Here is a 16,670-nt window from a genome sequence, read left to right as displayed (position 1 = left end):
GGGGAGCCTTTGAGTGAGGCTTCAGCACCACAGACAGCGGTCCGACGGCCCTGTCCAGGACGTTGAGGGCTGCGTAGCCCGAGTCCCCGAACCCGAGAGTCGTAATCCAAACTCTGTCCTCGTCCGTGCACGCCCTTTTAAGCTCCAGACTGTCCGAGAGTGCCATCAAACCCAGCGAGGAGAGCCTAATTTGACCAATCAGGGATGGCCCCCTAGAGGACCAATTGAGGGAAGATGCCTTCGAGATTGAGCCAATGGGAGCGCGAGCAGCAGACAGCGCTGCCACGACGATGGAAAGGGAAGGCCAATCATAATGGCCCGCGCAATCTGGGCGGTGGCGATGCGGATCCCCGGTTGTCCCTTCTTGGATTTGCCAGGGCGACCTGACTGTCGACCCCGGGGACTCCGAGCGATGGCTTGTTCCCCATCCCGTGTTCCTCCTCGCTCCTGTCGGGTCGGAAATTGTGCTTGTGCCGGGAAGGAAGCTACTCCTGGGCGCGCAGACCAGGCTGCAGTTCCCATGGAAACTGCTGGCTCTCGGTTGTGCGGGGATAGCGAAAGGGTACTGAGCCTTGCGGGGAGACTCGCGGGGGCGGCCCCAGTAGCCGGACTCGCTCATCCTCGCCAACTCATCCGTCCCCGGCTGGGGTAGCTCCCAGTCCGAAAAATAAAATGAAGCCTAGCTGCTGCCCCGCCCCCACGAGCTGGTGAGGGGCCGGCGGGGCCATTCTACGCGTGGCGCCATAGAGCTCCCCCGGGCACGTGCCCTGGCTCGCGGCTGCGGTCCCCGGAGTCACGTGGCTGCGGCCACCAGGGCCCACGAGGTTTGCGCGCCATCTGGCGGCCGCGTGGCCTGGAATCGCTCCCTGTCCCTCTCCCAGAAGGCCCGCATAAGGAGGAGGAGGCGGCCTCAGCATCATCCTCTGGGAAATGGGGCCAGGGCAGTCGCCCCGCCGCTGCCAAATCCCCTCCCCCGTCTCTCTTCTTGTTCCAGGAACACGCCGAGCCCGTTCCACCTCGGGGCTTTGGCACTGGCTGTTCCTTCGACCTGGGATTTGCCTCCCCCATCTTTCTTCAGGGATGGAACCTCTTTGTCATTCTGGTCTATGCTCAAAGGCCTCCCCAGAGAGGCCCTCCCTGACCACCAAGCTAAACAGCACTCCCAGGAACTAGCATATCATTCTATTTTCTGCACCGCGCTTGTCACAGCCGTAGATGTTTTACTTGGGGGTTTACTGGACCCTGAGCTCTCTGAGAATGAGGAATGAGTGTTCTATGAGGGATTAGGAGAGGGAGTCAGGATCCTGAGACCTGGGACATGCTCAGTAGCCTCCAGGGCCCCCAACCTTCCACACCTGACCCTGTCAGAGGAGGGGGTGTTCAGGGTTGTCAGGCCCAGGTAGCCGAGGCAGAGCGGAGGTTGACAGGAAAGGGCAGGAGCGCTGTCTGGTGTGTAGGGGCATCTGTCCCTGACCCCGCCTTTCTCGGGAAGGAACCAGGCTGGAGACAGAGAGGGGCCCACCTTCCCCCAATCATCCAGGCCTAGGGGAAGAGCAGCTCCTTTCTCGCTCTTTAATCTCGTTCTGCTCTCTTAACACAGTCCCAGCAGTGCAGCCCCAGGTGCCAGCTCCAAAACTCGGGCGGGGTGGGGGTGGGGACCTGCCCTGAGGGCCCAGCCCTGGAGCCGGGCAGAGGCGCCTCCTGGCCCGAGGTCCTGGCGGCTGGCCGCGGCTGGCCCGGTCCTGGCAGACTCGGGCATGGTGTCCGATGGGATGAATAAATAGGGGCGTTCAGTGGTTGGGTGGATCAGGCGGGCTTGTGGTCCGGGTGGCTTTTGAGCGTGTGGAACTTGACGCTGTCCAGCTTCTCGAAGCGCTTCCCGCAGCGCTCGCACGTGAAGTTGTACTGCACCTCGGCCGTGTGCTTCTTCATGTGCCAGTTGAGCGACGCGCGCTGTCGGCACTGGTAGCCACAGATCTCGCACCTGCCGGGGAGCACGCGGGAGGCACGGGGGGGGCGGGGTCAGAGAGGGCGGGGCAAAAGGGAGCAGCACCGGGGAGGGGCCGCCTCGGGGACGGGACCCAACCACTAAGGCTGGGCAGACCCCTGAAAGGTGGGGCACCATCTGGGGTGGAAGCACTCGGGAAACCGCACAGATGCAACGCTGGGGACGTCGCCCGCCCTTGGGAGCTGCCCTGTGAGAGTCCAGCCCCGGATGCCCTCCCTCCCAGCCCCTTGCAGGAAGCCCGTCACTCACTGCAGAGGCGTCTCGCCTGTGTGCGTGCGCCGGTGCACCTCCAGGTGGTTTTTCCTCTTAAAGGACTTGCCGCAGGTTTCACAGGTGAATTCACGGACACCTGGGGGAGACGCGGGGCTGAGCAGGCCGCCGTCGAGAGAGGGGTTTGCGGGGTCACTGTGGCATTGCCGAGACCCAGTGGTGCGCAAGGCCTCTGGGCGCAGGCAGACTAAAGCCCACATCCTCTGGGCGAGAATGCCGACTATAATAGCTAAGGCAGCTAGAACGAAGGACAGCTACAGGCTCGCACGAGGCTCGGAGGCTGCCCAGGAAGGCGACTGCGCAGAGCAGGAATGCGTACTCCGATCCCTGAGGGACACAGGGTGCAAACTGCCAAGCTAAAGTGGGCCTGAATTTGACTCTAATGTTTCACGTATTGGGGCGATCTCACATAAAAATCCAAAGTTCCGCCCTCTCGAAAAATCTGAAGCCGTGCCCTCCTGCTGGGCATAGGCACCAGCGCTCCCTGTGAGGCCTGAACCCTGTGTCCTGGGTTGAGGCGTCTGGAGCAGACAGAACAGAAATCCTGTCCCAAGTTCACTTCCCCACCCTGCCCACCTGGGTCCACTGTCCCCCCTCAGTCCTGGAACTGAGTCCCACGTGAGAATTGCTCATGGAAGTGGGGAGGCCAAGGGCCAAGTTGGGAAAGAGACAGCCAACCCCTGCCCAGCTCCACATGACTTAGAAGAGCAGATGTCCCTGTGACCCATGTAGCGACAGCTTACTGACTACTTGGGAGGTGCCCAGTGGGCACTAAGTCAAGCACTTTACTTCCACCGTCTCACACCAGCCCTTGTGGTGGACATGGAGGAGGCTCAGAGAGGGGCAGTCCGTGTCTGGGTTTCACCCTGCCTGCCCCAGCCCTGGCCCCAGCTCCCAGGCCCAGGCCACTGTGCCTTTGGCTCAAGCTGCCAGCCCCTCCCCGGCCTGACCTGAGTGGATGATCATGTGCCGCCGAAGGTGGTTGGATAAATAGAACTTCTTGCCACAGCCGGGGTGAGGGCACACCTTGGTCTTCCCTTTCCGATGCACAAGGTTGACGTGGTTCTGGGGGCAAGAGGGGCAGGAGTGGGGCTGCGGGTACCATGGGCCCGCCTCTGGAGCTCTCCAGGGTGGGGACAGATGAGGGCCAGCTAGGGCTGGCCTCCCTGGAAGAGGAAGAGGAAGAGGGGTGCCCTTGCCCTTGGGCAGGGACTCCCAGATCCGAGCTGGGGGCCAGGGGCACAATTGGGATCAAAGAGCAGCTTACTGAGCCCCTGCTCCAGCCAGGCTCTGGGCTGGGGCATCAGTCAGCCTTGTCAGAACCATGGGAAGGGGCTCAGCCATGAGCCCAGTTTGTGGATGCAGAAACTAAGGCTCTGGAGGCTTAGTGGTTTGGCCCGTGTCTCACAGGTGGGCAGTGGCAGGGCTAGGACCGGAGTCCAGGGCTGTCAGCCCCACAGTGGCACTTTGCATAGTGCTGAGCTGCCCTTAGCACCTGGAGCAGGCAGCCCCCGAGTCATTCATTCTTTTGTTCTTTTATTCTTTAACTCACTAGCACAACTGCTCCAGTGCCCGGCACGGGGCCCGGCACCCGGTAGGTGCTCAACACGTGCTTAATGAAAACATGACTTGGCAAATTCAAAGTTCTCCTGGTGCCACATCCTGCACCAAGAGTGGGGATGCGACGGGACCCTGTCTCTGCTCTCGGGGCACCCCGTCTAGACCTCAGAGGGCAAACGGCAGGTATGTCCTGGTAGTGCAGTGACCCGGGGCTGGGGGGACTAGGGTGGGCTTCCTGGCGGAGGGGCATCCTCAGTTGAGCTTGGAGAGGAAGCATCATGAGCTGACAGGGTGGCCTGTGCAAAGGCGGCTGGAAGAGGGGTAGTCTGTGGGGAGCCACCAGGACCAGGCAGGCCCCCCGGGTGTGCAGAGAGAGGCCGTGGCTGGTTGAGGAGGCAGGATGGCTGGGGCTAGAGAGCAGGAGGGGAGGGCACAGAGGTGACGGCTGCCTCTCTGTGGCTGAGGCTGAGATCAGCCGGGGCTGGGTGGGTGCATGGCAGGCAGGCCAGTGGCACCTGGAGGGGCCGGGTGGGGCCCTCCACGAGCCGCGCTGCCCAGACCCAGCGCGCAGGCAGCCCGACACAGAAGCAGTCCCGCCCGGCCCACTTGGATGGCGGCCTCACCTGGAAGCTGCTGAGGGCCACGTAGACCTGGCTGCAGCCCTCGTAAGGGCAGTGGAACATCTCAAGCAGGCCATCGGCGTCCATCACCCGCGATCGCTTGCTTCGCCGCCTCCTGGAGGGGAAGGGCCCATGGCGTCGGGGCTCTGACACCAGGAGGGCTGCGGGCCCGAGGGCCGCTCCTCGTCCCTCCTCTCCCCCGCCTGCCCCGGCACCCACTTCTCGGGCTCCTTGGGGATCTCATAGATGATGGCTGACATGTCGCTGCCGTCCAGCTCCTCCGCATCTGCCTCTACCTCGGGCTCTGCACTCTCAGGCACCGTCGCAGCCAGCTCTGTCAGTTCTGGGGCTACGGGCTCCTCCTTCTCCTCCTTCTTGAGCACGTGCAGGTCCTCCTTCTCTACGGGGGTGGACACAGGGTGGGTGTCCGTGGGGACTAAGGCTGTTGAGGAGCTTCCTCTGGGGCCATTACTTGCCCTCCCCTTCCCAGGTCCCATCATGGCCCCCCAAACCCCCCAGACTGGCACGGCCCCCCAGACCTTTCTTGGTCTCAGTGCCTGTCATGGCAGCGGGGTCCATGGTGCTGGGCTGGCTGCCCTCTGGCTCTGTCTGGGTGTAGGCGGCCACACCCTCCATCATGGCACAGGGCACCTCGTCACCCAGGCCCCCTCCGGGGGCACCGCTGCCTGCTGCCACGTTGAGGTGGATGCCCTCCGCCGTGAGGGCATCGTAGCCGGGGCCGGCAATGATGATCACCTGCGAACCGGGCACCATGCCTGGCATGGGACAGCTGGCCACCACCTCACCCAGGGCCTCCTGGGGCACGTTCTCGAAGAGGGTGCTAGGGCCCGGGCCCACTTGCACGGGCACTGGCACGCACACCACTGTCTCCAGGGCTTCGGGCCCGCCGCTGGCCGGGTTGGGGCACAGTGGGGTGCCCTGCTCAGCCAGGCTCTCCACGTGGTGGACATCGAAGGGGATGTGCATGCCCTCCTGCGTGATGAGCCCGCTGCTGCCCGCTGGGCTGGTGGGGGTGACTGCCGCCATCGCCACTGTCGTCTTGGCCTGCTGGCCCTCAGGGGGCTCCTCGGAGCCGGAGCCGGAGCTGGAGCTGGACGAGTCAGAGCTGCCGGCCACCAGGCCATTGCCCACTGTGGTGACAGAGGAGAGGGGAGAGTTACGACAGTGGCGGCAGTAGCTGGTATTTCTTGAAGGCTCCCCAGGGGCTGAGCGCTGTGACTCCCCTACCCCCATAAGAGCGGTCAGCTCGGTCCATATCCTCCACAGCGGCCCCTGCTGCTCCTTGAGGTGCTCTCCTGACTCAGCCTCCAGACCCACACTCAGGTTCCTGGCTCCTCCCTGGCGGCCCCTTCTCAGCCTCTTCTGTTCTTATGGGCCTGGGAGGCTCTCACTGGGGCCTCTCCTCAGCGCTGCACTCGTCCCAGGGTATCCACCAGGCTCATACCACCCTCATCCTTGACACCAGCTGGGTGTCCAACAATTCGATTCAGTTCTGACACTATCTGTCTGGAGACAGTGTCAGACTCTGAGGGTTAAAGAGCTCAGTTCCACAAGACTGCCCCCACTTCACATGCCAGCCACAAGTCCCGGGTCACCCGTACTTCCGGCTATGAAGTGGAGGTGCCCACAGCGCCCTCCTCAGCTTTGGTAATTTGCTAGAACAACTCACAGAACTCAAGAAAGTGCTCTACTTCTGATTACAGTTTTATTATAAAGGATACAACTCAGCAATGGCCAGATGAAGAGATACACAAGGGAAGGTAATTGGTCGGGGGGCAGCGGGAGGTTGGGGGTTGCCACGGAGCTGCCATGCTCTCTACAGACATGTCAATCTCCCAGCACCTCAACGTGTCCACCGACCTGGAAGCTCTCGGACCACTGTTTAAGAGTTTTTATAGGGACTTCCCTGGTGGTCCAGTGGTTAAGACTCCACGCTCCCAAAACAGGGGGCACGGGTTCGATCCCTGGTCGAGGAACTAAGATCCTGCAGGCCACACGGCGTGGCCAAAATAAATAAATAAATAAAATAAACAAAAGAGTTTTTATAACCCAGTTTCTAGCCCCCATCTGCTCCTGGGGGCTGGGGGTGGGGCTGAGAGCTGCCACCCTCTAACCCTGGGTTTGGCCTTTCTGGGGACCAGCCCCCATCGTAAAGCTATCTAGGGGCCCCTTCCTGAGTCACTTAATTAGACTCAGGTGTGTTCCCAAGGGGCCTCTTGCGAAAGGGGCTCATTACAAACACTGTTTACAAACTGAAGGTCTGTGGCAACCCTGCCTCAGGCAAAGTCTAATGGCACCATTCTTCCAACAGCACATTTGATCACTCTGTGTCTCTGGGTCACATTTTGGTAATTCTTGAAACTTTTTCATTATTATTATATTTGTTATGGTGACCTGTGATCAATGAACTTTGATGTTACTATTGCAAAAAGATTGCCACTCACTGAAGGCTCAGATGATGGTGGCATTTTTTAGCAATACAGTATTTTTATTTATTTATTTATTTATTTATTTTTACTTATTTATTTTTTTTGCGGTACGCGGGCCTCTCGCTGTCGTGGCCTCTCCCGTTGCGGAGCACACGCTCCGGATGCGCAGGCTCAGCGGCCAGGGCTCACAGGCCCAGCCGCTCCGCGGCATGTGGGATCTTCCCGGACCGGGGCACGAACCTGTGTCCCCTGCATCGGCAGGCGGACTCTCAACCACTGTGCCACCAGGGAAGCCCTATTTATTTATTTTAAAAAACTTTCTTTCTATCTATCTATCTATCTATCTATCTATCTATCTATCTATCTATCTATCAATCATTGGCCGAGCAGCATACTGGCCATGCGGGATCTTAGTTCTCTGACCAGGGATCGAACCCGTGCCCCCTGCAGTGGGAGTGCAGAGTCCTAACCACTGGACAGCCAGGGAGTTCCCCAGCAACAAAGTATTTTTAAATTAAGGAATGTACCCTTTTTTTCCCCCACAATGCTATTGCACACTTAATAGACCACAGTATAGTGTAAACATCTATATGCACTGGGAAACCAAAAAGTTTGTGAGACTCTTTTTATTTTGATATACACTTTATTGCGGTGGTCTGGAATCAAACCTGCAATATCGCCTAGGTCTGTCTGCATCTATTTTTATTATACTGTCACCACCCATACCCTGGTGTCTCCAGTGGACAGGTCTTGCCTAGACCTCCCACGGAGCTGCAGCCCATCACGCCCCACTGCTCCCTCTGAGGGGTCCTACAGGCATCTCAGACTCTGGGTTCCGAATCTTCACTCAGAGAAAGGCTGCACGGCTCACAGACATCCCCGTCTCAGCGGGCGGCAGCTCTGCCCTTCCAGTTGCTCACGCCAAAGTCCTGGGGCTCTCCTTGACTTCTCCCTTTCTCTCACACCCACTTCCAATCTGTCAGCAAAACCTGTTGGTGCTGCTTCCAAAATACATCCCCAGGCTGAAGGCTTCTCCTACCTCCCCCGCACACCCTGGTCATGGCCCCGCCAGCCCTCTGTCGGGACCATGCAGTTCCTTCTTCTGGGTGCCCCTGCTCCCATCCTTGCCCACCCCCAAGTCTGTCCTCCCCTCACTGGCCAGGGGGAGCCTGTGAACACCTGCTCAGGTCACGTCCCTCTTTGAGAATCTGCTCATCGCTTCCTGTGGAAGAGATAGGCCAGCTGCTCACCAAACCCCCGTCTCTTCCTCCTGACACCCGGTGGACTACATGTCCCAGCATCCTTTGCCATTAGGTGTGTGATACAGCTGAGTCTCACCAGAATGCGGGGGCGGCGGGGCGGGGGAAGTGAGCTGTGTTAGGTCACAGGAGCTGGGGTGCATCTATCTTGGCAGCTGGCCTTACCTCAGTTAATGCCCTTCCCAACTCACTTGGCATAGCAGCCAAAGCCCTCACCATGGCCACACAGCCTGAACATGTGCCCTGTCACCTCCTCTCCAGCCCCACTGACCTCTCTTCTGTGCCCAGGGACACTAGGCAGGTTTCTGCCTCAGGGCCTTTGCACTCGCCACTCTCTCTGCCTGAACCCTCTTTTCTCAGACACCTGCGTGGGCTCCCTCCTTCACCTCCATCAGACCCTTCCTCAAATGGTATGTTTTCAGGGAGGCCTCTGACCACTTGGCCTCAAATAGCACCCTTTTCTCTCCTTTATTTTCCCCCCAATACTTACCGCCTTCCACTGCACTCTAGATTTTACTTGTTTATCTTGTTTACTGTCTGCTTCCCCTTTATACCGTAAACTCCACAAGGATGGGGGTCCCTGTGCACAGGCCCCAGTGCCCAGGTACACAATGCTGCTTGGTACACATTGAGTGCATGTTTATAAAAATGAATAAACCCATGACCGAGGCTGTGATGAAGGCCAAGAGGGCTGGCATCTTACCTAGGTGTTTGGTGCTAACGTCCGCAAGCAGGGAGAAACTGGGGACAGGAAAAATGAATGACTGTCCCTTAAGTTACACACTCGTGACACAGTTGGGGTATGCTGTCTGGCTACTACGTGTTCTACACTCCCAGAAGGTCACATGGAGAATGCACGCTCTGGAGCCTGACCGCCGGGGTGGGATCCTGGTTCCCACTCCTCCAGCTGTGTGAAGGGGGCGTGCCTTATAACTTGGTACCTACTCAGGGGGTGTTTGGGGTATTTAATGAGTAAATAGGACAGTAGAACTTACAGTAAGCACCCTATCAATGTTTCCCATTATCGCTATTATCCTAACACCCCAACCCTGACTCAGCCCTGGGGCAGCAGCAGGGGCAGGGTAGGGGGATCGCCCCTCCTTCTAACACCCTGTAATCTGCAGGGTGGGTTGAGCCCCGTGGCTCCACCCTGAAGGAGGAGGCAGTTGCCTAGTGAGCTGGGGGCACGGCCAGGGCCTGTGCCCGGATCCCCAATTACAGTGTCCAGCTGTTAAGCCGACACTGGACTTCTTGCCAGTTGATAATGACATTAATGACAGAATTGGCAGGGCACCCACTGGCCTCCCACAGTCCTGGTGCGAGGCCTTCTTACTGAATGCGAGGTGGCAGGGCCGCCCTCGGCAGAGAGCTGGTGAGGGTGCTGCTGAGGGACCAGGCTGGGACAGGGACACAGCCACTCCCTCACAGCAACCCCCCCGCCAGTGCCCAAAGCAGATCTGGCTAATTGATCCCAGCATTCATTCCCAAGAGCCCAGATCCAGAGGCCACTGGTATCAGAGTTGGGTTGGGCTGTCAGGGGACTCCTCTGCGTGCCACCCCCATCCCAGCCAGACCCAGTGCCAGATGGGCCAGTCACATTACTCTCAGGGCCTTGGTTTCCTCAACTGCTAATGACAGGGCTGTGAGGAGGATTCAGGGTGGTCTGGGGCAGGGTCTGGAGTCGGGAGGACAAGACGGCCGAGAGGCTGGCTGCATACTGGGAGCCTGGCTGACACACAACGGGACAGCCGTTGGCTGGGGTGCCCACCTGGAACACCTCTCGCCCACGGCTTCCCCTCGGCCAGCTGGGATGCCACCTGCTCAGAGATGCCTGCCAGCGCGGGCTCAGCCCTGGTGACTGACCCCACCCTCAGCTCCGGCAGGGTGCCTGGCAGAGGGCCCCGTGCTCCCCCTGATGCTAAGCCCCCGAGGCAGGCGGGCAGCCCCTCACCACCCATGGCATCTCCTCTGCTCCCCTACCAGGGCCAACTGGACCTTCATAAATGAGTCCCTCCCAGTCCTGAGAAGGACTCCAGCTCATGTGTGTGTGTGTGTGTGACCAACGTGGGATGGCAGGGGTGGGGCTGGGCAGTGAGAGATGGGGAGGGTGGGGCCATGGTGTGGAGGAGAGAGAAAGGGATGAAAATGGGAGTGAGAGAGTGAGATGGAGGAAAGACAGTGGGAAGAAGAGAGAACAAGAAAGGAGATGTGAAAGAGGAGAGAGAGAGAGAGGATGAAATACAGAAAGATGAAAGGAGAGGATCAGGAACGAGAGAAAGCTCAAGAGCAGAGAACGGGGTGTAGGGAGAAGGAGGACAGGCTGGAGGGAGGGAAAAGAGGATGAGGCTGCGAGAGACAGGCCAGAACCTGAGAGAGGGCCGGAGGAAGTAAAGGGGGACAAAGAGGCCAGGAGAGGCCCAGCACCTGCCTGTCCCTCCAGCTGCTGAGCCAGGTTCCTGGACCTCAGCCCTGCCTGCGACTGACCTCAGGCCCAGATGGGCAAACCGCGCCGCACCTTGGCTGTCCCTCCGCAAAACGGGGACCAGCTCTCGGGCTCTGCAAGGACTCAAAGACTGCAAGGCCATCCAGCGCCAGGGCCACGTCAGCTGCTGTGAGGTCCGCGATGCTGGCCTGAGGCTGGCAGGGCCCAGGAGGGGCTGTAGAGCCCCAAACACCGAAGGCTGCTGGGAGCCCTCCTCCCGCAGACCCACCTTTGTCACTCTCGGGGTCGGAGTCGCTGAGCGGCTTCAGCGGCGAGTGCAGGTCTTGGAAGTAGCGGTGCCCAGCCTCGCACTGCCACACAGCCGTGGTGTACAGGCCAAAGGTGGGGTCCAGCTCGGCGAGGTGAGGCTCGTAGGGGCAGCGGTGCTTGTGGTCCTCGTACCAGATCACCACGTTCTTCAGGCAGTTCACGTTGCGTCGCCGCCCTGCACACGCGGGGCACGGGCGGGCATGAGGGGCAGGGCTCGCTCCTACCCCCCTCTCCGGGCAGCACGGCCCCCAGAACCACAGGGGTCTTATAGCTCTGGGGGTTGAGACACCCTACTGAGTATTACCCAGGCCTGTCCCCAGTTTACAGATGAAGAAACTGAGGCTCAGAGATGTGAGACGCGCCCTGGACACAACAGAGACTGGCAGGGAATGTCCTCATTGTTTGAGTCAAGTCATACACATAATAAAGTCTGGTGTATGGCAGGTGCTCACGCAACGACTGTCAGCTGTTAGTTACAGTTATAATCATCCTCATCAACTCAGCGTCTCCCGCCTGCACCAGCTCAGTCCCTCGGCCCTCCCTAGTCTCCCAGCTCTCACCCTTGCCCCCGGCAGCTGACAGAGGGCGCCTCTGAACACTTGAGTCGGGCCACATCCCTTCTCTACTCAGAATCCACCAGGGCGGACTTCCCTGGTGGTGCAGTGGTTAAAACTCTGCCTGCCAACGCAGGGGACACGGGTTTGAGCCCTGGTCCGGGAAGATCCCACATGCCGTGGAGCAACTAAGCCCACAAGCCACAACTACTGAGCCCACGCACCACAACTACTGAAGCCCGTGCGCCCAGAGCCCGTGCTCCGCGACAAGAGAAGCCACCGCAATGAGAAGCCCGCGTACTGCAACGAAGAGTAGCCCCCGCTTACCACAACTAGAGAAAGCCCGTGCGCAGCAACGAAGACACAATGCAGCCAATATAAAAAAAGAAAAAATCTCCCAGGGCTCCCACCTCAATGGGAGTAAGAGCCAAAGTCCTCCCTGAGGTTCACCAGGCCCTGTGTTTTCTGCTCTGTCACCTCCTGCGCTCACCTCCTCCTACTGCTGCCCTGGATCACTTCAGTCTAGCCTCAGGGCCTCCTCCCTGTTCCTCAACTAGGGCAAGTATGGCCCTGCCTCAGGATCTCAGCAAGGGCTGTGCCCTTTTCCTCTAGATACCTGCCTTGCCCCTCGCCCTTCACTCAGCTCTGAAGGTGTGTCCCTGACCTTCCGGGCTGGGAGATGACAGGTGGTGGGGGGGGGACCCAGGAAAGGTCCTTGGGCCTAGGGATGGTGCCTGGGGCCGCCAACCCAGTGATGACCACAGGGACACCAGCAGCCACTTCTCGGGCCCCCTCATCCCCCTCCCCACACCTCTGGGCCTGCGGGTCTCACTTTTAGCTCGGCTTCTGCCTCTGAGCACCGTGGTAAGTAGAGAGGCTCACTGCCATCAGACGGCCGTCCCTGGACCACCGGCCCTCACCCTGCTGGACATGGCCTGGGACCCACAGCCCAGGGCTCAGGGGTCATGGTCAGGGGGTGGGAGTACGCACTGCAGCCTCTGCTCCAACCGCCCACGGCCGGCTCCCCTTGAGCCTGGCGCACCACACAGCCTTCAGGCCTGGGCACAAGCTGTTCCCCGTGCTCTGCTGGCTCTTCCCCGGCTGACTCCCACGCACCGGGCAGGAGAGGAACAAAGGGGACCCCTCGGGAGACGCATGGCCCTGGGTTTGCAATTTGGCCCGGCCACTTTCTGGCTGTGCAGCCTGGGGCGGTGACTCACCCTTTCTGTGTCAGGTGGGGATGATGAGAGTACCCCCGGTACGCACAGCACAGGTTCGGGTCCCCTCCAACCCTTCCTATCCCATGCCCAGCCCCGACCCAGGCTGGGTCAGACCCCTCCTCTGGGCACCCCCGTGCCTCTACTTCCCCACCACAGCCCTGCTCAGCCTGTCCCCCCTCTTTCCTATGAGACTGTGGGCTCTGGGAGGGCAGGGCTGGGTCTGTCCCAGCCTGCACGGCCCCTGGCACATGCGGACCCTCCACAAGTGGTCCCCGAGGGAGGGAGGGAACCAACCACAAAACAACTTACTCCCAACGCCACCTCCACCCTGGTTGCAGCCCCACTTACTTTTCTTCCGCTTTGGCTTTTTGGGGACTTGCTCCCAAGGCTTCCTGTAACAGAGAGAGGGGGCAGTGGGGAGTGAGCTTGGGGCCTGATGATGAGATGCCAATCCTGCTGGGGTAGAATGTGGGCTCCTGCTTCCCAGGCCAGGTCTACTTCCCTTGCCCCTTCACTTGGGCTCTCCTGCACCATCAGCAGCCCTGGCAGGAGTCTACTATCATCAACCACCTCACGGAGTGGGAAACGGAGGCCCTGAGGGTGAAGCCACCTGCCCAGGGTCCCGTGGCTGGGGAGTGGCTTATCAAGAGGGAGCTCATTCGGGGAGCCTGACCTAATCAGGGGAGCCTTTAAAAGGGCCCTGCTGAAGTCAGAGACTGGGGGCTGAGAGCATGAGGGGGCCTGTGAGGGACCAGGACCTGAGAACGGCCTTGTGGAGCTGAGAGCAGTCCCAGCTGATGGTCAGCAAGACCACAGGTACCCCAGCCGTATAGCCCGGAGGAAATGGATTCTGCCAATGCTCTGAACAAGTCTAGAAGCAGATCTTTCCCTGGGCGAGCCTCTAGGTGACGCTGTGGCGTGCTGATACCTTGACCAGCTAAAATGTGCCAGATTCCTGACCTGCAGAAATGTGAGACGATAAATCTGTGGGGTTTTAAAGCCACTAAGTCTGTGGGCATTTGTTACCCAGTAGAACAGTCATGGAGTTGACTTTGGACTACCCCCTCCAAGGACCTGCAGATCCTGGCCCTGAGGCTGGCCCAGAGCTCTGGGGAGATGGTTGGACCCTAACTGCCTGCTCTATGAGGGTCCTGACCCTGCAGCCAGATCAAGCCTAAAGGCCACGCCATCATGTCCGCCTACCTCTAGGGCCTTCCCCGCTCTGCCTGGGTCCCAATACCCTGACTGTGTGTCCCAGTGAGACATGGCCTTGGGGAGCCCAGGGCAGGGTCGGACCCTAAGGCCAGGGGCTCCCATGGCCTCCCACACCAGGATGGCCACCAGATCTGCCAAGCAGGTTCCTGACCCCACGTGGCCCACTCAGCTGTGGCCCAGCCCAGCCTCCAGGCAGGTGCTTTGGAGCCATCTCTCCTGGACCTGTTAGGGCTTCCCTTTGCCTTCCTGCCACCATGCTTCAGGGTCTGCCCACTTGTCTCAGACTGCTTCCCTGCTCTTCCTCTTCTAAGCCACAGCAGCAGGCTCTGTGACCCTGGGTGAGTAACGCTGCCTCCCCGTGCCTCAGTTTCCCCATGTGTAGTGTGGGCTGATAACAGTACCTTCCTCATGGGGTTGGCATGGGCTCATATGCATTGTAAAGAGCCTGGTAATTAAGAATTACTCAGCAAATGGTAACGATGACCATTATGACTGTCAACATTATCACAGAGCCAGGCACTGGAACACGGGTCTCCTCGCTGTGGCTGGGGCCACGCTCTTGCCACCAATGTCCTGACAGCCAGTCCAGGGTCTCTCCTCAGCTCCACTGCCCACCCTAACTGACTCTTGTCCAGCCTGATAGCAATCCTCAGCCCCAGCACCTCATGTCTAGCCCAGGACAGCTCCTCGGGGCTCCTGCCCAGGCTCTGCCCTCTGCCCAGGAATACATGTCCCCTTGTACCATCCCGGGAGCCTCTATCCCCTCCCAAGGCTCCACTTCCCCTCCAAGGGGCCAGGCTGGCTGCCTAGATCCTCACCCAAACCCAAAGCCAAACACCCGTGACCACCTCCACCCATTCATTGCCTCGCCACGGCTGGGGTGCGGGGAACGCTACATCGCGGTGGAGACAGACTTGGCGTCAGTCAGATCCGAGTTCAAGTCTTATCTCTGCTAGTGACTGGCTGTGTGACCTCAAGCAGGATTGGGCCCCTCTGGGCCTCAGTTTTCCCATCTGTGAAGTGGGGATAACCACAGTGCCTCCCACACAGAACTGCCATGCAGTTTGAGGAATAAATACCCCTTAGTGTATTTTCCCGACTACTCATGTGCCCCAGGGTCAGGTTTTGTCACATACTGCCTGGGTTGTCTCAGTGCCCCTGCCCCAGTCCTGCACAGCTCCCACACACCTCCAGCTCAGCCAGCCAAGCTTCTGTAAATACCACTTTCAGCTTCGGAACCTCCAGGGGCTCCCTCTGGTCAGTGGTTCTCAACTCCAGCTGTACATCAAGTCTCCCTGGAAGCTCTTCAGAAAAAAATACAGGGTCTGCAACGCCACCCAGACTAACTGAATCAGAAACTCCAATAGCTGGGACACTGGCTTGAAGTTTTATAAGCTCCCAGCATTCCCTGCCCTGCTCTTGGGCCTATAAACTAGCCTGCCACCCTGGGGAGGGGGTGGGTACAATTCAGCAGGTTCTGGTTGATTCTTGGCCCTCAGAATCTCCCCTGAGAGAAACATGTGAATGTGTACAAGTGAAAACCAGGACAGAACAAGGGTTTTGTTGCAGCACTGTTTGTGACAGGAAACAAACATCATCATAACAGCTAATATCCGGACTGCTCACATTGTGCCAGGCACTGTTCGAAGCCCTCTGCTGTATTTTAACTCATGTAATCATCACATCAACCTATAAGGCAAGAACAGAAAAATTCCTTCCATACTGCTCTTTCTCGAGATTGAGATTATGCAGAGGCCTCTGCCCTGCACCTGAGCAGCTAACTCTGGGTTTCCTCTTCACCTGAGTCTCCCTGGGCAGAGGTGTTCCGCAAGAGCCAAGAGATTTAGGGGAGTGAGATCTGGATTGTGAGGGGTGCTCTGGGAGTGTGGGGCCTCCGCAGTGGCCCCATTCCAGTGTGGGAATGGGGCCACACGCAGTCCCAGGTAGGTCACTGGAGTCTCATGAGGGGTAGGGCTGGGTGACCCGGGGTGTCCAGTCACAGCCCCAGGCTTCATTGTGGGAGTTTTAGGGAATGAGGCATGTGAGATGCCGGGGACCAGCAGGGACCTCGGGCCCCTCAGACCTCAGGAGGCGGGGCCACCCCTCCAGGGACTGGGCCGTTAGAATGCTTGGAGGTGGGGCCCGTACCAGGATTGGGCAGCCAGAGCTCTAGGGGGCAGGGCCAATCGCCCAGGAGGCGGGTCGAGAGGCTGGGCGTATTCTAGGATTGGGCAGTCGGAGCGACGGAAGGCGGGGCCGCGAGCCAGGCGCGTCCCAGGACCAGCAGTCGGAGACCCAGGCGGGCAGTCGGGGCGCTGGGCGGGGTTCACAGGTGCCAGGGGCGGGGCCCTGGGGGGCTGAGGGGGCGGGACCAAGCTCAGCGGGGGATGGGGGCGTCTCCTCCCTCGCTCCCTCCCTCCATCGGGCCGGGCCCCCTCACCCGTGGCGGCTGCTGCGTTGGCCGCGCTCCAACGAGATGAGGTAGGCGGCGAGCTTGGCGTCGCTCCAGCCGCTGCGGCGCCGCAGGTCCACCCAGGGCCCGTGCGCCTCGCCCAGGTACACGCGCCGCACGTCGTACTTCTTCCGGGACTCGAGCCGCCGCCGGGCCCGGTCCGACTCCGTGAGCCGCGGGCGGCCCCGCGCCTTGCGGCCCGCCGCGCCCTCCTCGGCGGCCACCTCCCCGCCCGCGCCCGCCTCAGCCTCCGCCTCCGCCTCGGGCTCCGGCGCCCGCTCCGCCATCCCCCCCTCCCTGGTTACCAGCC

At 59.9% G+C, this 16,670-nt stretch overlaps 1 protein-coding gene across 1 annotated transcript; it reads right to left on the bottom strand.

Annotated features, from left to right (window-relative positions):
- Positions 1 to 1,558: 1,558 nt before the first annotated feature.
- Positions 1,559 to 16,647, bottom strand: ZNF653 (zinc finger protein 653). Its single transcript, XM_059059771.2, has 9 exons — positions 16,349 to 16,647; positions 13,042 to 13,085; positions 10,879 to 11,094; positions 4,998 to 5,609; positions 4,678 to 4,858; positions 4,462 to 4,573; positions 3,229 to 3,343; positions 2,258 to 2,357; positions 1,559 to 1,984 (listed from the first exon to the last, which is right to left on the bottom strand). The coding sequence occupies exons 1-9, from the start codon at positions 16,645 to 16,647 to the stop codon at positions 1,807 to 1,809; spliced, it is 1,857 nt and encodes a 618-aa protein (XP_058915754.1). The 3' UTR covers positions 1,559 to 1,806.
- Between the last annotated feature and the right edge of the window lie 23 nt (positions 16,648 to 16,670).

Source organism: Kogia breviceps, chromosome 4, assembly GCF_026419965.1.
Source record: "Kogia breviceps isolate mKogBre1 chromosome 4, mKogBre1 haplotype 1, whole genome shotgun sequence".
Lineage (NCBI taxonomy): Eukaryota > Metazoa > Chordata > Mammalia > Artiodactyla > Physeteridae > Kogia > Kogia breviceps.
This window is presented reverse-complemented; position numbering and strand designations above follow the sequence as displayed.

What these genes read in the sequence shown, in the direction of transcription:
- ZNF653 (XM_059059771.2), bottom strand. Translation starts at nt 16,647, where the DNA reads ATGGCGGAGCGGGCGCCGGAGCCCGAGGCGGAGGCGGAGGCTGAGGCG. An exon ending in CGACCCCGAGAGTGACAAAG is followed by an intron (nt 5,610 to 10,878) that starts GTGGGTCTGCGG and finishes CTGTCACCACAG; the next exon opens with TGGGCAATGGCCTGGTGGCC. An exon ending in TGGCCCTCAGCAGCTTCCAG is followed by an intron (nt 3,344 to 4,461) that starts GTGAGGCCGCCA and finishes TCTTGCCCCCAG; the next exon opens with AACCACGTCAACCTTGTGCA.